Source organism: Pseudophryne corroboree, chromosome 11 (assembly GCF_028390025.1).
Source record: "Pseudophryne corroboree isolate aPseCor3 chromosome 11, aPseCor3.hap2, whole genome shotgun sequence".
NCBI lineage: Eukaryota > Metazoa > Chordata > Amphibia > Anura > Myobatrachidae > Pseudophryne > Pseudophryne corroboree.
The window spans coordinates 311,632,286-311,657,979 of NC_086454.1; the positions used below are offsets into that span (position 1 = coordinate 311,632,286).

The 25,694-nt window shown below is 46.3% G+C and overlaps 1 protein-coding gene across 1 annotated transcript in view; it reads left to right on the forward strand.

Moving 5' to 3' along the window:
• The window catches only part of LOC134969576 (fatty acyl-CoA hydrolase precursor, medium chain-like), a 52,367-nt gene extending 35,920 nt beyond the window's left edge, over positions 1–16,447 (forward strand). Inside the window, exons 8-13 of the mRNA XM_063945621.1 lie at positions 12,986–13,126; positions 13,208–13,285; positions 14,627–14,774; positions 15,053–15,202; positions 15,755–15,827; positions 15,925–16,447. Of these exons, the coding sequence (XP_063801691.1) occupies positions 12,986–13,126; positions 13,208–13,285; positions 14,627–14,774; positions 15,053–15,202; positions 15,755–15,827; positions 15,925–16,102 (768 nt within the window). The 3' untranslated portion in view covers positions 16,103–16,447. The remainder of the gene's footprint in view (positions 1–12,985; positions 13,127–13,207; positions 13,286–14,626; positions 14,775–15,052; positions 15,203–15,754; positions 15,828–15,924) is intronic.
• Positions 16,448–25,694: the final 9,247 nt, after the last annotated feature.

Consider the following 25,694-nt stretch of genomic DNA (forward strand, 5'->3'; position numbering starts at 1 on the left):
TTTTGGTTCCACCTTAAAGTTGTATAAACTTATGTATACAAAACCACACTCACTCAACACATGTACACTTTGTTTCTATATCTATTTCTGCGCAGAAATTGTCTTCAGTCCAACAGTGTTACCAATTAGGAGCAGGATCTGTTAAACTAAATTTCAGATTTTTCCAAAAATAGATTTGCGTTATTTACCGCGTCGCGTTATCTACCGCTGTGCGTTACTTATCGCCTTTGCGCTAATTCAACTTTTCGTGACGAGCTACGTGAGCGTAACCGGACGCTACGTTGCGTAATGTACGCTGCGTGCGTCTGCCTTTTGGATTGCGTACGCTAGTCTTTGTTAGCGACACGTGTACGCAATGCAAAGATCCACCGTAACACAATATATACTTTTATCAATGTAAATGATCCCTGATCATCTACCGCAATCCACACTGACTGCCTTATCTCCCAGGCAGATCGTGTGTTGTTCTATACTTGAACTATTACCTTTACTATGAAATGACAGCAAATCTCTTTTTAGCACTTTCTATCAACTATAAAAATTGGCAAACAGGAATAGTGATATACGAAATTGAAAAAAAAGAAATGCAGATAAATGTATGCGTGCGTGTATACGCAAGACAGAAGAGAAATAAAACAGTTTTTTTTTTAAAGACACAAGCGTTTTGTTCTTACTTCCGGTTCCCGGATTCCTTCAGCACTCTTTATCTAAGCGAAGCAGACGCTTATCCCGTCAGCACTGGGAGACAACCTCCCACCCTTTGCTGGGGGATAATGTCTGCTGATCTACCTAGTGCAGATATGAGAAGGATAGGACGAGTCCCCAATTGACAATGCTAAATTCCTTTTGTCGTAATTATAACCCTTTATGAAGTCTAAGAACACTGTACGCTGTTTGCTTAAGAAGTACCGTAATGGTACGCTAGTTGCGTAACGATCGCTCAGCCGTAGGCGAGACGCTCAAGCGTCACGTTCGCTCACGGCCCAGTGATCACAGGACACGTTATTGGCTATGACTAGAGTAATGATTCGCTATGGCGTAGCATACGCTCGAGACCACGAGGAGGTCACCAGCGGCGCAGACGCTCACAACGCTATACCTTAATGTTTAAACCTTATACCAATGAAATACACAGAATAACTTAATGTGAATACAGGGTGTAAGTGCAACCTTGTGTAACCTGACTAACTACAAAGCTGCTTGAGCGTCACCGACGCTCAAGTGAACACTTAATACTATAGAAAATACACAGATACTGGTTTAGGTTCCAAAGCCTATTAACTGTATTATATCTAATATATTTGTAAAAGGGGATAACAGTACAAATGATACACTACAATATAACAGAGACTTCCTAACCACAGAACTAAACAATAAATACAAAAAGACAATACTACACTGACCTAAATGCAATACAATACAATACTATCTAATACAATACAATACTAGCCTAGTCTAGGGGAGATATGAGAGAACAGAACAGGGAGAGAGAGAGAGAGAGAGAGAGAGAGAGAGAGATGAGAGAAATTGGCTCACAGAAAGACAATGATTACGGAGAGAAACTTACGCACAAAGGGTATGATCGCCTGCGCCTCGATATCCAGCTCCCGGCTATCAGCAGATAACCGTTGATGAGAGAGTGAGAGCTGGATGTGGTCGGCCTGCCTATTTATGCCCCACACACAATGCAATCTCCTGGTCCTACAATCCCATTGTCCATTGGCCGAAGGAATTCGGCCCTGCATCATAACAAAAGGTCATAGGGTGATTCATACAGGTGGGCTGTGACGATTTCCAACAGCTCAGATGGGTGGGAAACTGGGTTTCCCGCCGCATACCTGAGTATGTGTAAATAATAGAAATGGACATAAACTTCTTATGTCCATAACTATTCGCACGAGCGATTAATACGCTCCAAACCAACACCGGAATATTACTAATTAAATACTCTTCCGATGGGTACCAAACACTGCTGTATGATTCCTGTCAGACCCTTCGTACGATACAAAGAGGGATTCCTTTAACCAGGGACCTTCTATTTTAACCAAACTTTCAGAATCTATCAAGGGGACCATGATCTACAAACTACATTAATTGTGAAAATATGTAACGAATGAGTCGCACGCTACGACTACATAAACTCTACCGTAAATACGCATACCGCGCCTGCGAGTGCACGCTATCGCGGGTATGCGCCTTCACGGGAGAGCGTACGCATGCGCAGCGCGGACCAGTGTGCGGTGCAAATATGGCAACGTGCATAGAGACATTTTTCTGACTTTGACATCCCTCAAGCTTGGGAACATATAGCACATCTGTTACGGGTATTTCTGTATAGCTGCCATTACCCTTGGAGCATAGGAATTGACCATTCCCTTTCCCTTCTGCAATGATATTTGTTCCATCTGCTAGGTAGATTGTTTCTTTATGGTTCAAATCAAGTTCAGTAAAGAAGTCCTTGTTATTTGTCATGTGACTAGTCGCTCCTGAGTCTACATACCACTTTTCTGATAATTGGTTTACTGTCGCTTTAAATGTTCCATTCCACTTGTGTGCTCCTGTATCTGTAAGTGTGGCTTTGGCTCTTTGTTTGTGTAATCTTTCTGGTGGTTTGTGCTGCTCTGTCTTCCATATGGTGCAATCTCTTTTCAGGTGACCCACTTTCTTGCATCTGAAACATGCTCTTGTTTCCCTGGTGTGTGGCTTAGTGTCCGCCATTTTAAGTGCTTTCTCTGTGTCACTTTCAGTATTGCACTCTGTAAGCTCCTTTCTGCGTTGATACTCCTCTATGAGCCTGTTCTTCACAAAGTCTAGTGTGATTTCTGCTTCAGGTCTCATTTCTAGTGCGTTTATTAGTGCACTGTATGTATCTGGTAAACTGCAAAGGAGGATGGTTACTATGTGGTTGCTTTTGATTTCTTGTCCCATTGACCTGAGCTGTATGGTTATCTCTAGTAGTGCACTGATGTGTTCTTGCATTGTCTTGCCTTTATTAAATCTCATTTGATATAATTTTCTTAATAGGAATAGTTTGCTGTTCAAACTTGCTCCTTCATGCACTCTCTGCAAAGCACACCACATGCCTTTAGCTGTACTCTCTTGTCTTATGTGTATAAGCTGTTCATCTTCCACTAGTAAACTTATAGTGGCTCTTGCCTGTCTGTCCTTCTTAATCCACTGCTGATCCTCTCCTTCAGGTCTGTCTGCATTTATAACATCCCATAAATCATCTCTGGTTAATAGCATTTCTACTTTAAACTTCCATGTTTGATAGTTCTCATTAGAAAGCTTGCTTGCAGTTAGTCTGAGATCTGTGTAATTTGCCATAACCCTTCCTTGTATAGATCTCTCTATTCTTCTGTGGTATTAAACTTGTTTTACTCACAGTTTTCTTTCCAAGGTTCTCCTGGGTTGTTTCTTGTGCGTTACACAGTCTGCTGTCTGCGCCTGCTGGGACTTGCAGTGCGACTCGTGATCTGGATGCTGCTTGGGATGCACTCCTGAAAACTTTATCTTATACAGACTCCAGTCTGGGCCCATAACCTGTTGGTATAGTGCGATGGATCGATACCATAGGTGTGCAGTGGGGAGCCTTAGATAAAGTATTACCTCAGGAGTTACCTTGTATACAGACAGAACGAGACTTGAGATGTATATCTTGTTTATATAGTACTGAAATAGCAGGATCAATACAACAGGTTTCAGTATCATCAGCTTATCTCCTTCTCCCTCAGAGACTCTTCTAGAATAACACATGTGAGGTAAAACAAACAAGTACATAACATATGCAACAGACAAACACTACATCTCTGTAACTATACAGCGCCATCTGCTGCCCCTGTACGGTAACTACATGCATATAAACGAAACCATAGTCTGTTGTCCATATTTCAACACGGACTGTGTGACGTGCCTACTTGGATGCGGTCACTCATATAATCCTCCACCATTCTTTCAATGTTGAGAGAATCATATGCACTGACAGTAGACGACATGTCCGTAATCGTTGTCAGGTCCTTCAGTCCGGACCAGATGTCAGCATCAGCGGTCGCTCCAGACTGCCCTGCATCACCGCCAGCGGGTGGGCTCGGAATTCTGAGCCTTTTCCTCGCACCCCCAGTTGCGGGAGAATGTGAAGGAGGAGATGTTGACAGGTCGCGTTCCGCTTGACTTGACAATTTTCTCACCAGCAGGTCTTTCAACCCCAGCAGACTTGTGTCTGCCGGAAAGAGAGATCCAAGGTAGGCTTTAAATCTAGGATCGAGCACGGTGGCCAAAATGTAGTGCTCTGATTTCAACAGATTGACCACCCGTGAATCCTTGTTAAGCGAATTAAGGGCTCCATCCACAAGTCCCACATGCCTAGCGGAATCGCTCCGTGTTAGCTCCTCCTTCAATGTCTCCAGCTTCTTCTGCAAAAGCCTGATGAGGGGAATGACCTGACTCAGGCTGGCAGTGTCTGAACTGACTTCACGTGTGGCAAGTTCAAAGGGCATCAGAACCTTGCACAACGTTGAAATCATTCTCCACTGCGCTTGAGACAGGTGCATTCCACCTCCTATATCGTGCTCAATTGTATAGGCTTGAATGGCCTTTTGCTGCTCCTCCAACCTCTGAAGCATATAGAGGGTTGAATTCCACCTCGTTACCACTTCTTGCTTCAGATGATGGCAGGGCAGGTTCAGTAGTTTTTGGTGGTGCTCCAGTCTTCTGTACCTGGTGCCTGTACGCCGAAAGTGTCCCGCAATTCTTCTGGCCACCGACAGCATCTCTTGCACGCCCCTGTCGTTTTTTAAATAATTCCGCACCACCAAATTCAAGGTATGTGCAAAACATGGGACGTGCTGGAATTTGCCCATATTTAATGCACACACAATATTGCTGGCGTTGTCCGATGCCACAAATCCACAGGAGAGTCCAATTGGGGTAAGCCATTCCGCGATGATCTTCCTCAGTTGCCGTAAGAGGTTTTCAGCTGTGTGCGTATTCTGGAAAGCGGTGATACAAAGCGTAGCCTGCCTAGGAAACAGTTGGCGTTTGCGAGATGCTGCTACTGGTGCCGCCGCTGCTGTTCTTGCGGCGGGAGTCCATACATCTACCCAGTGGGCTGTCACAGTCATATAGTCCTGACCCTGCCCTGCTCCACTTGTCCACATGTCCGTGGTTAAGTGGACATTGGGTACAGCTGCATTTTTTAGGACACTGGTGACTCTTTTTCTGAGGTCTGTGTACATTTTCGGTATCGCCTGCCTAGAGAAATGGAACCTAGATGGTATTTGGTACCGGGGACACAGTACCTCCAACAAGTCTCTAGTTGGCTCTGCAGTAATGATGGATACCGGAACCACGTTTCTCACCACCCAGGATGCCAAGGCCTCAGTTATCCGCTTTGCAGTAGGATGACTGCTGTGATATTTCATCTTCCTCGCAAAGGACTGTTGGACAGTCAATTGCTTGGTGGAAGTAGTAAAAGTGGTCTTACGACTTCCCCTCTGGGATGACCATCGACTCCCAGCAGCAACAACAGCAGCGCCAGCAGCAGTAGGCGTTACACGCAAGGATGCATCGGAGGAATCCCAGGCAGGAGAGGAATCGTCAGAATTGCCAGTGACATGGCCTGCAGGACTATTGGCATTCCTGGGGAAGGAGGAAATTGACACTGAGGGAGTTGGTGGGGTGGTTTGCGTGAGCTTGGTTACAAGAGGAAGGTATTTACTGGTCAGTGGACTGCTTCCGCTGTCACCCAAAGTTTTTGAACTTGTCACTGACTTATTATGAATGCGCTGCAGGTGACGTATAAGGGAGGATGTTCCGAGGTGGTTAACGTCCTTACCCCTACTTATTACAGCTTGACAAAGGCAACACACGGCTTGACACCTGTTGTCCGCATTTCTGTTGAAATACTTCCACACCGAAGAGCTGATTTTTTTGGTATTTTCACCAGGCATGTCAGTTGCCATATTCCTCCCACGGACAACAGGTGTCTCCCCGGGTGCCTGACTTAAACAAACCACCTCACCATCAGAATCCTCCTGGTCAATTTCCTCCCCAGCGCCAGCAACACCCATATCCTCCTCATCCTGGTGTACTTCAACACTGACATCTTCAATCTGACTATCAGGAACTGGACTGCGGGTGCTCCTTCCAGCACTTGCAGGGGGGCGTGCAAATGGTGGAAGGCGCATGCTCTTCACGTCCAGTGTTGGGAAGGTCAGGCATCGCAACCGACACAATTGGACTCTCCTTGTGGATTTGGGATTTCGAAGAACGCACAGTTCTTTGCGGTGCTACTGCTTTTGCCAGCTTGAGTCTTTTCATTTTTCTAGCGAGAGGCTGAGTGCTTCCATCCTCATGTGAAGCTGAACCACTAGCCATGAACATAGGCCAGGGCCTCAGCCGTTCCTTGCCACTCCGTGTGGTAAATGGCATATTGGCAAGTTTACGCTTCTCCTCCGACAATTTTACTTTAGATTTTGGAGTCCTTTTTTTCCTGATATTTGGTGTTTTGGATTTTACATGCTCTGTACTATGACATTGGGCATCGGCCTTGGCAGACGACGTTGCTGGCATTTCATCGTCTGGGCCATGACTAGTGGCAGCAGCTTCAGCACGAGGTGGAAGTGGATCTTGATCTTTCCCTAATTTTGGAACCTCAACATTTTTGTTCTCCATATTTTAATAGGCACAACTAAAAGGCACCTCAGGTAAACAATGGAGATGGATGTATACTAGTATACTTATGGATGGACTGCCGAGTGCCGACACAGAGGTAGCTACAGCCGTGGACTACCGTACTGTGTCTGCTGCTAATATAGACTGGATGATAATGAGATGAAATCAATATAATATCACTAGTACTGCAGCCGGACAGGTATATATATTTATTATGTAATGACTGATGACGGACCTGATGGACACTGTCAGCTCAGCAGCACCGCAGACTGCTACAGTAAGCTACTATACTATAGTAGTATGTACAAAAAAGAAAGAAAAAAAAAAACCACGGGTAGGTGGTATACAATTATGGATGGACTGCCGAGTGCCGACACAGAGGTAGCTACAGCCGTGGACTACCGTACTGTGTCTGCTGCTAATAAAGACTGGATGATAATGATATGAAATCAATATATATATATGTATGTATATATAATATCACTAGTACTGCAGCCGGACAGGTAGATAATATATTTATTAGGTAATGATGACTGATGACGGACCTGCTGGACACTGTCAGCTCAGCAGCACCGCAGACTGCTACAGTAAGCTACTATACTATAGTAGTATGTACAAAGAAGAAAGAAAAAAAAAAACCACGGGTAGGTGGTATACAATTATGGATGGACTGCCGAGTGCCGACACAGAGGTAGCTACAGCCGTGGACTACCGTACTGTGTCTGCTGCTAATATAGACTGGATGATAATGATATGAAATCAATATATATATGTATGTATATATAATATCACTAGTACTGCAGCCGGACAGGTAGATAATATATTTATTAGGTAATGATGACTGATGACGGACCTGATGGACACTGTCAGCTCAGCAGCACCGCAGACTGCTACAGTAAGCTACTATACTATAGTAGTATGTACAAAGAAGAAAGAAAAAAAAAACACGGGTAGGTGGTATACAATTATGGATGGACTGCCGAGTGCCGACACAGAGGTAGCTACAGCCGTGGACTACCGTACTGTGTCTGCTGCTAATATAGACTGGATGATAATGATATGAAATCAATATATATATGTATGTATATATAATATCACTAGTACTGCAGCCGGACAGGTAGATAATATATTTATTAGGTAATGATGACTGATGACGGACCTGCTGGACACTGTCAGCTCAGCAGCACCGCAGACTGCTACAGTAAGCTACTATACTATAGTAGTATGTACAAAGAAGAAAGAAAAAAAAAAACACGGGTAGGTGGTATACAATTATGGATGGACTGCCGAGTGCCGACACAGAGGTAGCTACAGCCGTGGACTACCGTACTGTGTCTGCTGCTAATATAGACTGGATGATAATGATATGAAATCAATATATATATGTATGTATATATAATATCACTAGTACTGCAGCCGGACAGGTAGATAATATATTTATTAGGTAATGATGACTGATGACGGACCTGCTGGACACTGTCAGCTCAGCAGCACCGCAGACTGCTACAGTAAGCTACTATACTATAGTAGTATGTACAAAGAAGAAAGAAAAAAAAAACCACGGGTAGGTGGTATACAATTATGGATGGACTGCCGAGTGCCGACACAGAGGTAGCTACAGCCGTGGACTAACGTACTGTGTCTGCTGCTAATATAGAGTCTAGACTGGATGATAAATTATTGATAATGAGATGAAATCAATATAATATCACTAGTACTGCAGCCGGACAGGTACTATATATATTTATGATGTAATGACTGATGACGGACCTGCTGGACACTGTCAGGTCAGCAGCACCGCAGACTGCTACAGTAAGCTACTATAGTAGTATGTATAAAGAAGAATTAAAAAAAAAAACCACGGGTAGGTGGTATACAATATTATATATATATATATTATATATATATATTATATACAATTATATATATATATATATATATATATATTAAACTTGTGGTGATTGATTATTAAACTGGTGGTTAGGTCACGTTGCAACTTGCAACTAGTACTCCGAGTCCTAAGCAGACAATCACAAAATATATTATTAATTATACTGGTGGTCAGTGTGGTCACAACAATGGCAGTGTGGCACTGACTCTGGCAGCAAAAGTGTGCACTGTACGTTATATGTACTCCTGAGTCCTGCTCTCAGACTCTAACTGCTCCCCACTGTCAGTGTCTCCCCCACAAGTCAGATAATACAATACACTTACAGTCACACTATCTAATCTATATCACTTCAGCAAGTAGTATAGTAGTATAGTAGTACTCCTCCTAATAATGCTCCCCAAAATTACTACTACTGTGTCTCTCTCGTCTCTACTGTGTCTCTCTCTCTTCTCTAAACGGAGAGGACGCCAGCCACGTCCTCTCCCTATGACTCTCAATGCACGTGTGAAAATGGCGGCGACGCGCGGCTCCTTATATAGAATCCGAGTCTCGCGATAGAATCCGAGCCTCGCGAGAATCCGACAGCGGGATGATGACGTTCGGGCGCGCTCGGGTTAACCGAGCAAGGCGGGAAGATCCGAGTCGCTCGGACCCGTGAAAAAAAACATGAAGTTCGGGCGGGTTCGGATTCAGAGGAACCGAACCCGCTCATCTCTAATTCTCTATACTGTATTTATATATTTTTTTATAATATATAAATCTCAGAAAATACATTTGGGTGCAGCTACAATTATAAGCAAGGAACACATCCCATGGAAACAATATCCATGCAACGATGGAGTGAAGTGACCTGCACAATAATGGACTTGTAGTACGGCCTAATTTTGTCTTGGATTTTATGGAAAAAATAAATTATGACTGAAGGTGGACTGGGGTGGATAGAAGGACATACACAGACGAAGGAGGGGATCTAAGAGGGCCATCACTACTCAGCTTCATCTTTGCTTATACACACCATTTCTCAGCTTCCTCTTGCTTCCATCAGTTCTCTGCTTCCTCCTGCTCATACCAATCACTTCTCAACTTCCTCCTTCTTATACCCAGCACTTCTCAACTTCCTCCTGCTTAGACCCATCACTTCTCTACTTCCTCCTGCTTAGACCCGTCACTTCTCTACTTCCTCCTGCTAATATCCATCACTTCTCTACTTCCTCCTGCTTATACCCATCACTTCTCTACTTCCTCCTGCTTAGACACATCACTTCTCTACTTCCTCCTGCTTATACCCATCACTTCTCAACTTCCTCCTGCTTATACCCATCACTTCTTTACTTCCTCCTGCTCATACCCATCACTTCTCGACTTCCTCCTGCTTATACCCATCACTTCTCAGCTTCCTCCTGCTTATACCCATCACTTCTCAAATTCCTCCTGCTTATACCCATCACTTCTCTACTTCGTCCTGCTTATACCCATCACTTCTCAAATTCCTCCTGCTTATACCCATCACTTCTCAACTTCCTCCTGCTTATACCCATCACTCCTCAGCTTCCTCCTGCTTATTTCAATCACTTCTTAGAATCCTCCTGCTCATACCCATCACTTCTCAACTTCCTCCTTCTTATACCCATCACTTCTCTTCTTCCTCCTGCTTATACCCATCACTTCTCAGCTTCCTCCTGCTCATACCCATCACTTCTCTACTTCCTCCTGCTTATACCCATCACTTCTCAAATTCCTCCTGCTTATACCCATCACTTCTCAACTTCCTCCTGCTTATACCCATCACTTCTCAGCTTCCTCCTGCTTATACCCATCACTCCTCAGCTTCCTCCTGCTTATTTCAATCACTTCTCAGAATCATCCTGCTCATACCCATCACTTCTCAACTTCCTCCTTCTTATACCCAGCACTTCTCAACTTCCTCCTGCTTAGACCCATCACTTCTCTACTTCCTCCTGCTTAGACCCGTCACTTCTCTACTTCCTCCTGCTTATATCCATCACTTCTCTACTTCCTCCTGCTTATACCCATCACTTCTCTACTTCCTCCTGCTTAGACACATCACTTCTCTACTTCCTCCTGCTTATACCCATCACTTCTCAACTTCCTCCTGCTTATACCCATCACTTCTTTACTTCCTCCTGCTCATACCCATCACTTCTCGACTTCCTCCTGCTTATACCCATCACTTCTCAGCTTCCTCCTGCTTATACCCATCACTTCTCAAATTCCTCCTGCTTATACCCATCACTTCTCTACTTCGTCCTGCTTATACCCATCACTTCTCAAATTCCTCCTGCTTATACCCATCACTTCTCAACTTCCTCCTGCTTATACCCATCACTCCTCAGCTTCCTCCTGCTTATTTCAATCACTTCTTAGAATCCTCCTGCTCATACCCATCACTTCTCAACTTCCTCCTTCTTATACCCATCACTTCTCTTCTTCCTCCTGCTTATACCCATCACTTCTCAGCTTCCTCCTGCTCATACCCATCACTTCTCTACTTCCTCCTGCTTATACCCATCACTTCTCAAATTCCTCCTGCTTATACCCATCACTTCTCAACTTCCTCCTGCTTATACCCATCACTTCTCAGCTTCCTCCTGCTTATACCCATCACTCCTCAGCTTCCTCCTGCTTATTTCAATCACTTCTCAGAATCATCCTGCTCATACCCATCACTTCTCAACTTCCTTCTTCTTATACCCATCACTTCTCTGTTTCCTCCTGCTTATACCAATCACTTCTCAATTTCCTCCTTCTTATACCCATCACTACTCACCTTCCTCCTGCTTATACCCATCACTTCTCTACTTCCTCCTGCTTATACCCATCACTACTCAACTTCCTCCTGCTTATACCTATCACTTCTCTACTTCCTCCTGCTTATACCCATCACTTCTCTACTTCCTCCTGCTTAGACCCATCACTTCTCTTCTTCCTCCTGCTTATACCCATCACTTCTCAACTTCCTCCTGCTTTTACCCATCACTTCTTTACTTCCTCCTGCTCATACCCATCACTTCTCTACTTCCTCCTGCTTATACCCATCACTTCTCAGATTCCTCCTGCTTATACCCATCACTCCTCAGCTTCTTCCTGCTTATTTCAATCACTTCTCAGAATCCTCCTGCTTATACCCATCACTTCTCAACATCTTCCTACTTATACCCATCACTTCTTAGCTTCTTCCTGCTTAATCCCCATCAGTTCTCAACTTCCTCCTGCTTATACCCACCAATCCATAGCATCCTCTTGCTTATACCCATATTTCTCAGGCAGAGGCAATCGCTAGGGAACGACAGCCTTAGGCCGACGGGCATGCACCAGCGCACCGCGGTAAACTGCAGCGAGCGATCGGGTCGGAATGACCCCCTATGTGCGATTTTGGCTAAGTGTCAATTTTGACTATCTGTTCTATAGAGATAGTCAAAATTGACTTGCCTGCACTGTCTATCTATTCTTGCGATGCCGACAGCGCGGGACCTCGCTTCGGCATCGAATCGGGATTGCAAGGTGACTTTCACCTTGTGATCTGCACTAACTTTTCTTACAGTTTTGACTATATAGTCAAAATCGTAAGAAAAAATCTGACCGTGTGTACATACCATAAGAGTGATAGCATAACGCTTTAATAAGCAGCAGATGTCTCACTGAGAAGTTCAGGGCTTGGCGGGAAATATTTTTATTGGTGAAGCGTGATACAAGCCTGCAGGTGTCATCTATGAAGAGGTCACCACAACAGAAACACTGCAATGGTGTAAGTGTGGTTACCAAACATACACCTAACCCATTGGTTCCTAAACTTTCTTGAATTAAGGTGCCCTAGATTAGGCCAAAGGCTTCTTATTGATGAATTTGGAAAAACATTAAATTAAGGAAATTGTGCCTACCTGGCATCCTTAGGATCAGTTATGTGGTGATGGACAGGGTTGTACTTCTGATTGTCCACATGTTTTATGATTGGCAGCCACTAGCACTGGTTTTGCCTATCACTTTGACCATAAATAACTTGATTTGGTCCTGGACCCCCAGTCTGTTGCACCCCTGCAAGAGCCTCGTCATTCGTGGCACCTCAGGGTGTCAACCACTGACCGAACCACAAATATAATGACTGCCACACCCATGACATAAGTAAAGTGAAATTCTCAACTATCTTCTTAATATGACGTTGTGATGAAAGTTGGAACATAAGACTTCTTTATTAACACTATACCAGCAGCATCATAAGTCAGTACACTGTGGCTCTTGACAGAGAAAAGACTCCGAACCCCCGAAACCTGGGAAAAATAAGGGAATGGCATCACTGAGGAATGGCTCCATGCTATTAAATAACACCTACAAGTCTGCATAATGTATACAATAGTGAATATTTATGATTGCCAGTAAAAGTAGCTTTCATTTATTTTCACATAGCCAATACCTGCCTTTCCGATCTGTGTGGACGGCGTCATTTTACCCAAACCGCTGGAAGAGATATTGGCGGGACATGGAGGCAGCCCTGTCCCCTTTATGATTGGAGTGAATGAACAGGAATTTGGTTGGATGATTCTAAGGGTAAGAGGTCGGTATGTGTTTCCTACAAGTCGTATTGTAGGAGAAATGTAAATTAACTGATCCTCTCTGTTTTTGAGCCAGACCTTGAATCTAACTGGACTAGCTGACGGGATGGACATGGACACCGTTGTGGCAACTTTTCGTCGGCTTCCTCTCTTAGTAAGAGTCTTGCTTTTCGCAAAACAAAAAAAATAATGAAATAGCTACAATATGTATTCAATAAGGCATAAATCTAAAGACCTGCTTATAAAGAGCTGAGAAATGCACAAAAATATTACCAAGGGGGGAAGGACAGGAGGCTTAGGAAGACACACAAGTCTTGTAATTGGCACCATGGTCTGCTGCGGGACTGGTTTATTTTGTTGACAGTCATCATTTCAACATTCATGAATGTCAACATATCAGGCAGCTCCAGTGTTGTTTTCTGGGTCTGGTGGTGACATCATGATGACTTCCGGTGGTTCCTGCGGCGCTTCTGGCAGTGAGTGCCATTAATCCTAACTACTAGCCCTTTCCTACCACAGCCTAACCCTTCCCTTAGTGCCTAACCTCACTCTCCCCCAGTGCCTAACCCTCCCCTTCCCCTACCACAGCCTAACCCTCAACCTAATGCCTAACCCTAACCCTCACCCTAGTTCCTAACCCATCCATCCCTCAGCCTAAGCCTCCTCTTAGTGCCTAAAACTAACCCCTCCGCAGCCTAACCCTCCCCCTAGTGCCTTACCCCAACCCTTCCCCTAGTGCCTTACCCTAACCCTCCCCTCCCGCAGCCAAACCCTTCCTCTAGCAGTGACGTGTGGTGAGGTAAATGGTTGGGGAGGCACTGGCTAGTACCAGAGCCAGATTTACTCGTAGTATATAAGCCCAAAGGGATGGTTCATGTGGGCATTATACACAGGTGCAGCAGTATATACTGCACAAAATTTGTCGAGTTTTGAACAAATGTGCAGAAAAGATTGGCAGGAATTGGGGGGGGGGGGGGGGGGGGGGGGGGGGGGCAACTCCCCTTTTTACTCCCGAGTTTTGACTATAATAATCATTAGTATAATACAGAAAATATATTCTTTGTATATTTCATACACTGACACTCACTCCCTCAAACACCCTCTCTCTCCCTGATGACCTCTCTCTCTCTACCCCTATCACCCCTATTTCTCTCTTTCACCCTGACACACTCTCACTTACTCCTTTCTCTCTCTTATTCCCTCCATTTTCATGAAACCCTCTCTCCCTCCCTTACCCCTCTCTCTCCTTCTTTCTTGCTCCTCTCTCCCTTTCTCTCTCTCTCTCTTCCCCTGACACACTCGTTATTTCTCTCTCACGCTCCTCACTTCTCTCTCTTATTCCCCTACGGGACATTGTACTGACAATTATGGGGGATCTTTTGCTATGGGGCCTTCATTGTTCTAGTTGCGCCCCTGGTAGTAGGCCTTGTCACTTTTGTGATTTACTTACTAGAAGTTAATTGGTTCCTGAGTGTTCTCTTTGTCAATTTTGCAGAATTTTGTTTTCAACTTTATGTCGCTGGTGATGGAGGAATACTTTGGTGACACAACTGACCCTCACGAAATACGAGACCGGTTTGTGGATTTGTGTGGCGATTTGGTGTTTGTTATACCAGCCCTGAAGACTGCTAACTATCACAGAGGTAAGAGGTAGCTACAGTGTGCAGGCTTCGTTAGGGGCCCCCAAGTGAGTTCTGCAACGGTGCTGCTGCGCCACAGGACGCCAGAGGGTAAGTACGCACCACACACACTGCACCCATTATAAATACACCAGTGTACAGCTCATCATAAACTTGCTGAGGAGGTCATGTATCATTATGGTAAATGAGAATTGTAGCGCGGGATCTAGGGCAGGAGAGAAGTGAATGTCCTGTATTACAGTATACTATATGTACTGTTCCTTATACCTTTTACACGCTAGACGCCGGGCATCCTGTGTTCATCTACGAATTCCAGCACCGCCCCTCGTTATTCCATGACACAAAGCCGGACTTTGTGAAAGCAGACCACAGCGATGAGCTCATCTTTGTGAGTGGCGCTCCATTCTCGACAGGAGAACATGTATATAAAAGTAGGTCATTTAATGTTACACCCTTGCTTAAGGTGCATACACACGGATAGAGTTGACAAACGATGTGGGCGTTCCCGATCGATGGGAACGTCCAATCGTTCAAATCGTTCCGTGTGCATGAACGATGACAATGCCAATGCGTGCTAGGGACAGTCTCAGATCTTTTGGACATGCAAAAATATCTGAGGCTGTCGCTAGCGATGCCATGCTGCCAAATGCAGCATGCCCCCCCCCCCCCCCCGTCGTTGCTCGTCGCCGCCGGCAACTGTGTATGCACATGCCGATGCCAGCCCTGCCGCCGGGTCCCGTCGATGACGATTTTTTTATCGTCTCATGTGTAGCCACCATTAGGCTTTGTGTGACGTCATTAAATCTATTTCATTGAATGGACTGATGGCAAACACAGGGCCTGACTGATGCTGATTGAATATTTTCACCCCAGATTAATGACTTTCGCCTCCTAAGTTTGTCTTCTATGATCACTGATTACAATATAAAACAATAATCCTTACACAAATACACTGATTCTCATACCCCTGCTGCTCTCCCGAGGTGAGTTCACAGAGGAAGAAGAGGTTTTAAGCAGAACAATGATGAAATACTGGGCTAACTTTGCACGATCTGGGTAAGGAGCTTGCCTTATGTTTTCTCTCTTTAGATAGACAGACAGACTGTGTATTTAGTTACAATGCAACATCCACTGATATTCTCATCACCCGCAGGAACCCCAATGGACCTGACCTGGTACAGTGGCCGGCATATGACGGAGATGAAGGGTACCTTGCAATCAGCTTAGAGCAGAAAGCAGCTACGAGGCTAAAGAGAAACAGGCTCAGATTCTGGACAGAGACCTTCCCTCAGAAGGTGTCGGTGGAACAAGGAGACCACGTAGAGTTGTAGGTTGGAGATTTGTGCAACCTGTGGTCTCTTCCGTTGTTGAGGAAATGCAAGTGCTATAGCGGCACAGCTGCTGGGGGGGGACACAGGTTACCTGCCTTGGATATATTTAGATATGGGAAAATTACCAATGGATTCAAATATTTGTCAAGTTTGGTAAAGCTCACAGCGTTCCCTGTTATTTAGATTTAGTCAGCACAGGTCATGTCATTTAAAAGACAAACAGACAAATGGACAGCAGTTTTGAGAATTCAGAGAAAAAAATTCTAATTCAGTCTTTTATAAAATATTTTTATGACATTTTAAAATTTTTATTAAATTATAATATAATTAAACATTGAATAAAAATGTGTATATATTTTATTGTTGCGCTTGTATGACCTGTAGGTGTCGCTGTTGCCACCGCTGTTCATAATGAGGCAGATTGGAGGCTGGAAACAAGCAGTGGGGCCCCTGATAATACCCCTGGCTGGTGGGTACCAGGGTAATACTCAAATAAATAAAAATAAAAAAGCTCACTCTTGTGGCTTTTCAAGTGATTTTCTTAGATTTGTTCCCCCATTGAAGAATAAATAAGTCATAGTGTCCTTTGATGATTAATTATATTTCCCCTATTATATATATATATATATATATTTATTAATAAATCAATATTGCTGTGTTAAAGAAATTAATATGGGCCCAGTAATTTCTAAGGAAATGTTGATCCCAAATAATTACCTTAAATCTTCTCTCCTTGTTGTGAGGTCATTTTTAGTGAAGATGGATAATCCATTTGATTTGTGTACATGTGAAATGCTTGCCTTCTTCTTCCCTACCTGGAGACCAGTCTTCCAGCTCGAGCATTTTCTCTATGTCCTCCAACCCATGACACTCATGCATCTCCTCAACAGGTTACTTAGGCATTTGCAGGAGATCTGCACAAGCATAGATCCTCGAAGGTGGATGGCTGACATCAGTAGCGGATCTTGCCACGGGCAAGCAGTACTTTTGCCCGGGGCGCCGCCTTCCGGAGGGCGCAGGGCGCCGCCTTCCGGAGGGCGCAGGGCGCCATCCGGAGGGCGCCGCACCAGGGCAAGATCCGCTGCTGCTGTGTGCCCCCCGCTGCCCGCTGCCCCCCTGCTGCCGCTGGGAAGGGAAACTAGACGCGTACGTGTCTAGTTTCCCTTCGTGGAGAGGACCTTTGCTGTGCGGTGCGCGATGACGTCTTCGCGCACCGCACATCATTTCAGTCTGTACAGGGGGCGTAAATGACCACACCCCCTGCACGAAGCCACGCCCCCTAATGCCGCCCGGGGCGCCAGAAGCCCCTGAACCGGCCCAGGCTGACATGGGTTAATATTGGAGGTAAAGAGATGATGAAGTTGCATGTATTGGTAAAAGGTAGTCCATGGGAGGCTGCATCGCTCTCTGGTGGTCATTCCGAGTTGATCGCTAGCTGCTTTTGTTCGCTGTGCAGCGATGATGCAAAAAAAAACGGCACTTCTGCGCATGCGTATGTGGCGCAATGCGCACGCGCGACGTACTATTACAACGAACGATGTAATTACACACAGGGTCTAGCGATGCTTTTCAGTTGCACTGGTGACCGCAGAGTGAGTGACTTGAAGTGGGCGTTTCTGGGTGTCAACTGACCGTTTTCAGGGCGTGTCAGGAAAAACGCAGATGTGGCTGGGTGAATGCAGGGCGTGTTTGTGACGTCAAAACAGGAACTGAACAGTCTGAAGTGATCGCAAGCGCTGAGTAGGTTTTGAGCTACTCTAAAACTGCACAAAAATACTTTGTAGCCGCTCTGCGATCCTTTCGTTCGCACTTCTGCTAAGCTAAGATACACTCCCAGTGGGAGGCGGCATAGCGTTTGTACGGCTGCTAAAAACTGCTAGCGAGCGATCAACTTGGAATGACCACCTCTGTTCAGAGAACTCAGGAAAATGGCTAAGGGGATGATGTCCAGAAAGAATCTTACATCATGCTTCATCCCAGGGCCGGCCCCAGGCCTATTAGCACCCTGAGCGAGAAAATGTAAAAGCGCCCACCCCCCCATGCGCGCGCCGAAGGCGCGCGCTCCCGGAAAAGTGGGTGTGGCCTCTGGAAAAGTGGGCGTGGCCTCGACTTCATATCATCAAACTATAAACATATTTTCACACAATTAGCAGCCTTACACATAGCCACAGTAGTGTTCCTTACACACAATGTCTCCAGTATAGTGCCAGATACACATAATGTGCAGTGCCAGATAGACATGACATGCCCCCCAGCAGTGCCAGCTACACATGACATGCCCCCCAGCAGTGCCAGCTACACATGTTCACTTTTTAGGGCATGGTGCTGATCACAGGGAGGGCACATTTTTAAGTTAGGAGGGCAAAATGATGTACATACTGCTTGTTGTTCCCATACCCAAACGTTAAAGCATGGACAGTGCGCGCCGAAGGCGCGCAGCAAAAATTAAGGGGAGTTACTTCGTGGGGAAGGTACGTGGCCACATAATAGTGGCAATTTGCATTACACCACACAGTAGTGCAGCTAATACACACTGCACCAGGTAGAACCTCCTATACACTTTGCGCCAGGCACAGCACTGAGACACATTGCACCAGGGAGAGCACTGAGACACATTGCCTAGCCACAGACGCCTAGCGGGAACACTACATGACATGCTCCCCAGCAGTGCCAGCTACACGTGACATGCCCCCCAGCAGTGCCAGCTACACGCGACATGCCCCCCAGCAGTGCCAGCTACACGCGACATGCCCCCCAGCATTGCCAGCTACACGCGACATGCCCCCCAGCAGTGCCAGCTACACGTGACATGCCCCCCAGCAGTGCCAGCTACACGCGACATGCCCCCCAGCAGTGCCAGCTACACGCGACATGCCCCCCAGCAGTGCCAGCTACATGCGACATGCTCCCCAGCAGTGCCAGCTACACGCGACATGCCCCCCCCCCAGCAGTGCCAGCTACACGCGACATGCCCCCCCCAGCAGTGCCAGCTACACGCGACATGCCCCCCCCAGCAGTGCCAGCTACACGTGACATGCCCCCCCAGCAGTGCCAGCTACATAAATGGCCACACAGTGCCAGATATGCCCCCACAGTGCCAGATACATTAATGCCCCCACAGTGCAGATATACCCCCACAGCGCCAGATACATAAATGCCCCCACAGTGCAGATATGCCCCCACAGTGCCAGATACATCAATGCCCCCACAGTGCAGATATACCCCCACAGTGCCAGATACATAAATGCCCCCACAGTGCCAGATACATAAAATGCCCCCACAGTGCAGATATGCCCCCACAGTGCCAGATACATTAATGCCCCCACAGTGCAGATATGCCCCCTCAGTGCCAGATACATAAATGCCCCCACAGTGCAGATATGCCCCCACAGTGCCAGATACATTAATGCCCCCACAGTGCAGATATACCCCCACAGCGCCAGATACATAAATGTGGGTGGCTGTGACTAAGCAGAACTGGTCTGGACTGGTCTCTGTGTGACTCACGTGTTAAGCAGCTGCAGCAGGAGGAAGGGAAGGCGGCGGCCAGGCAGTCTGCAGCAGCGTCCCGCCTCTAGGCTATCAGTGGCTGCCTGTGCCGATGACTCATCTCTGAGGGGGAGTACTGTGGTCTGTGGGCGGTCCGCAGACGGCAGAGGCAGAGACTAAGCTGTAAGGTCTGATGATCGATTCGGCTATGTGCGCTGTGCAGCGGCACCCGGCGTCTGACGTCAGACGCCGGAGCCGCTGCCGCCGTATAGCGTCAGCGCGCACAGCCTGTGTAGTTTACATTCAGTCCGCGACCCGCCCACAGGCAGCACTCCCCCCTCATGATGAAGAGTCATCGGTACGGGGCAGCAGGGCGGCACGCACACACCACACACAGTCAGCCGCGGCCGTCCACTGCTACTCGAGGCTACTACTATACTACCACTATTAGGAGGCGGGCGGGCCGGGCCAGGAATGGATAAAGGGACGGATCGCTGTGTGCTGCAGTCACGGGTGCTCCAGCCAGGTTCCAATATGGCGGCGCAAGCATGCGGCGCCCATTAAGGGTGGCGCCCTGTGCGGCCGCTCTATTGGAACATGCCTGGAGCCGGCCCTGCTTCATCCAACAATCTGAGACAGGACGGTTGGTAGATGATGTATTTGGAAGCAAAGTAACTGAAGAGCTCTTCCCCTAGCATGCCTGTAGATCCCCAGGCTGACCATATTATCCATATACCTGGGACACTCATGAATTACACAGATTCTGTAGCTGGCTGACAACAAGCCTGCATTTCACCTGGTTTTGAACAGACACAGAACCTGTGTAATTCATGAGTGTCCCAGGTTAAAGGGATAATATGGTCAGCCTATTAGAGGACTCTCAGATTGACTATCACCCTCCTACCAACCCGCTGAACCATGAGTTTCTTTTCTGGAGACCTCTAAGAACAGTAGAGATGAGCGGGTTCGGTTCCTCGGAATCCGAACCCGCCCGAACTTCATATTTTTTTCCACGGGTCCGAGCGACTCGGATCTTCCCGCCTTGCTCGGTTAACCCGAGCGCGCCCGAACGTCATCATCCCGCTGTCGGATTCTCGCGAGGCTCGTATTCTATCGCGAGACTCGGATTCTATATAAGGAGCCGCGCGTCGCCGCCATTTTCACTCGTGCATTGAGATTGATAGGGAGAGGACGTGGCTGGCGTCCTCTCCGTTTAGAGAAGAGAGAGAGAGACACAGTAGAGAGAGAGACACAGTAGAGAGAGACGAGAGAGACACAGTACTAGTAGTAATTTTGGGGAGCATTATTACTTAGGAGGAGTACTACTATACTACTATATAATATACTACTTGCTGAAGTGATATAGATAAGAAGATTAGATAGTGTGACTGCAGTGTATTGTATTAATTATCTGACTTGTGGGGGAGACACTGATAGTGGGGAGCAGTTAGAGTCTGAGAGCAGGACTCAGGAGTACACATATAACGTACAGTGCACAGCACATTTTTGCTGCCAGAGTCAGTGCCACACTGCCATTGTGTGACCACACTGACCACCAGTATAATAATATATTTTTTATTTTGTGATTGTCTGCTTAGGCCTCGGAGTACTAGTTGCAAGTTGCAACGTGACCTGACCACCAGTTTAATAATCAATCACCACCAGTTTAATATATATATATATATATATATATATATATAAAATTGTATATAATATATATATATATATAATATTGTATACCACCTACCCGTGGTTTTTTTTTTTTTTTATTCTTTATACTATTACATACTACTATAGTAGCTTACTGTAGCAGACTGGCAGTCTGCGGTGCTGTGCTGCTGACCTGACAGTGTCCAGCAGGTCCGTCATCAGTCATTACATAATAAATATATATAGTACCTGTCCGGCTGCAGTACAGTGATATTATATTGATTTCATCTCATCAATAATTTATCATCCAGTCTAGACTCTATATTAGCAGCAGACACAGTACGTTAGTCCACGGCTGTAGCTACCTCTGTGTCGGCACTCGGCAGTCCATCCATAATTGTATACCACCTAGTACCTACCCGTGGTTTTTTTTTCTTTCTTCTTTATATATACTACATCTCATTATCATCCAGTCTCTATTAGCAGCAGACACAGTACGGTAGTCCACGGCTGTAGCTACCTCTGTGTCGGCACTCGGCAGTCCATCCATAATTGTATACCACCTAGTACCTACCCGTGGTTTTTTTTTCTTTCTTCTTTATATATACTACATCTCATTATCATCCAGTCTATATTAGCAGCAGACACAGTACGTTAGTCCACGGCTGTAGCTACCTCTGTGTCGGCACTCGGCAGTCCATCCATAATTGTATACCACCTAGTACCTACCCGTGGTTATTTTTTTTCTTTCTTCTTTATATATACTACATCTCATTATCATCCAGTCTATATTAGCAGCAGACACAGTACGGTAGTCCACGGCTGTAGCTACCTCTGTGTCGGCACTCGGCAGTCCATCCATAATTGTATACCACCTACCCGTGGTTATTTTTTTTCTTTCTTCTTTATATATACTACATCTCATTATCATCCAGTCTATATTAGCAGCAGACACAGTACGGTAGTCCACGGCTGTAGCTACCTCTGTGTCGGCACTCGGCAGTCCATCCATAATTGTATACCACCTACCCGTGGTTATTTTTTTTCTTTCTTCTTTATATATACTACATCTCATTATCATCCAGTCTATATTAGCAGCAGACACAGTACGGTAGTCCACGGCTGTAGCTACCTCTGTGTCGGCACTCGGCAGTCCATCCATAATTGTATACCACCTACCCGTGGTTATTTTTTTTCTTTCTTCTTTATATATACTACATCTCATTATCATCCAGTCTATATTAGCAGCAGACACAGTACGGTAGTCCACGGCTGTAGCTACCTCTGTGTCGGCACTCGGCAGTCCATCCATAATTGTATACCACCTACCCGTGGTTATTTTTTTTCTTTCTTCTTTATATATACTACATCTCATTATCATCCAGTCTATATTAGCAGCAGACACAGTACGGTAGTCCACGGCTGTAGCTACCTCTGTGTCGGCACTCGGCAGTCCATCCATAAGTATACTAGTATCCATCCATCTCCATTGTTTACCTGAGGTGCCTTTTAGTTGTGCCTATTAAAATATGGAGAACAAAAATGTTGAGGTTCCAAAATTAGGGAAAGATCAAGATCCACTTCCACCTCGTGCTGAAGCTGCTGCCACTAGTCATGGCCAAGACGATGAAATGCCAGCAACGTCGTCTGCCAAGGCCGATGCCCAATGTCATAGTACAGAGCATGTCAAATCCAAAACACCAAATATCAGTAAAAAAAGGACTCCAAAACCTAAAATAAAATTGTCGGAGGAGAAGCGTAAACTTGCCAATATGCCATTTACCACACGGAGTGGCAAGGAACGGCTGAGGCCCTGGCCTATGTTCATGGCTAGTGGTTCAGCTTCACATGAGGATGGAAGCACTCAGCCTCCCGCTAGAAAAATGAAAAGACTCAAGCTGGCAAAAGCAGTAGCACCGCAAAGAACTGTGCGTTCTTCGAAATCCCAAATCCACAAGGAGAGTCCAATTGTGTCGGTTGCGATGCCTGACCTTCCCAACACTGGACGTGAAGAGCATGCGCCTTCCACCATTTGCACGCCCCCTGCAAGTGCTGGAAGGAGCACCCGCAGTCCAGTTCCTGATAGTCAGATTAAAGATGTCAGTGTTGAAGTACACCAGGATGAGGAGGATATGGGTGTTGCTGGCGCTGGGGAGGAAATTGACCAGGAGGATTCTGATGGTGAGGTGGTTTGTTTAAGCCAGGCACCCGGGGAGACACCTGTTGTCCGTGGGAGGAATATGGCCGTTGACATGCCTGGTGAAAATACCAAAAAAATCAGCTCTTCGGTGTGGAGGTATTTCAACAGAAATGCGGACAACAGGTGTCAAGCCGTGTGTTGCCTTTGTCAAGCTGTAATAAGTAGGGGTAAGGACGTTAACCACCTCGGAACATCCTCCCTTATACGTCACCTGCAGCGCATTCATAATAAGTCAGTGACAAGTTCAAAAACTTTGGGTGACAGCGGAAGCAGTCCACTGACCAGTAAATCCCTTCCTCTTGTAACCAAGCTCACGCAAACCACCCCACCAACTCCCTCACTGTCAATTTCCTCCTTCCCCAGGAATGCCAATAGTCCTGCAGGCCATGTCACTGGCAATTCTGACGATTCCTCTCCTGCCTGGGATTCCTCCGATGCATCCTTGCGTGTAACGCCTACTGCTGCTGGCGCTGCTGTTGTTGCTGCTGGGAGTCGATGGTCATCCCAGAGGGGAAGTCGTAAGCCCACTTGTACTACTTCCAGTAAACAATTGACTGTCCAACAGTCCTTTGCGAGGAAGATGAAATATCACAGCAGTCATCCTGCTGCAAAGCGGATAACTGAGGCCTTGACAACTATGTTGGTGTTAGACGTGCGTCCGGTATCCGCCGTTAGTTCACAGGGAACTAGACAATTTATTGAGGCAGTGTGCCCCCGTTACCAAATACCATCTAGGTTCCACTTCTCTAGGCAGGCGATACCGAGAATGTACACGGACGTCAGAAAAAGACTCACCAGTGTCCTAAAAAATGCAGTTGTACCCAATGTCCACTTAACCACGGACATGTGGACAAGTGGAGCAGGGCAGGGTCAGGACTATATGACTGTGACAGCCCACTGGGTAGATGTATGGACTCCCGCCGCAAGAACAGCAGCGGCGGCACCAGTAGCAGCATCTCGCAAACGCCAACTCTTTCCTAGGCAGGCTACGCTTTGTATCACCGCTTTCCAGAATACGCACACAGCTGAAAACCTCTTACGGCAACTGAGGAAGATCATCGCGGAATGGCTTACCCCAATTGGACTCTCCTGTGGATTTGTGGCATCGGACAACGCCAGCAATATTGTGTGTGCATTAAATATGGGCAAATTCCAGCACGTCCCATGTTTTGCACATACCTTGAATTTGGTGGTGCAGAATTTTTTTAAAAACGACAGGGGCGTGCAAGAGATGCTGTCGGTGGCCAGAAGAATTGCGGGACACTTTCGGCGTACAGGCACCACGTACAGAAGACTGGAGCAACACCAAAAACGCCTGAACCTGCCCTGCCATCATCTGAAGCAAGAAGTGGTAACGAGGTGGAATTCAACCCTCTATATGCTTCAGAGGTTGGAGGAGCAGCAAAAGGCCATTCAAGCCTATACATCTGACCACGATATAGGAGGTGGAATGCACCTGTCTCAAGCGCAGTGGAGAATGATTTCAACGTTGTGCAAGGTTCTGATGCCCTTTGAACTTGCCACACGTGAAGTCAGTTCAGACACTGCCAGCCTGAGTCAGGTCATTCCACTCATCAGGCTTTTGCAGAAGAAGCTGGAGACATTGAAGGAGGAGCTAACACGGAGCGATTCCGCTAGGCATGTGGGACTTGTGGATGGAGCCCTTAATTCGCTTAACCAGGATTCACGGGTGGTCAATCTGTTGAAATCAGAGCACTACATTTTGGCCACCGTGCTCGATCCTAGATTTAAAACCTACCTTGGATCTCTCTTTCCGGCAGACACAAGTCTGCTGGGGTTCAAAGACCTGCTGGTGAGAAAATTGTCAAGTCAAGCGGAACGCGACCTGTCAACATCTCCTCCTTCACATTCTCCCGCAACTGGGGGTGCGAGGAAAAGGCTCAGAATTCCGAGCCCACCCGCTGGCGGTGATGCAGGGCAGTCTGGAGCGACTGCTGATGCTGACATCTGGTCAGGACTGAAGGACCTGACAACGATTACGGACATGTCGTCTACTGTCACTGCATATGATTCTCTCACCATTGAAAGAATGGTGGAGGATTATATGAGTGACCGCATCCAAGTAGGCACGTCACACAGTCCGTACTTATACTGGCAGGAAAAAGAGGCAATTTGGAGGCCCTTGCACAAACTGGCTTTATTCTACCTAAGTTGCCCTCCCACAAGTGTGTACTCCGAAAGAGTGTTTAGTGCCGCCGCTCACCTTGTCAGCAATCGGCGTACGAGGTTACA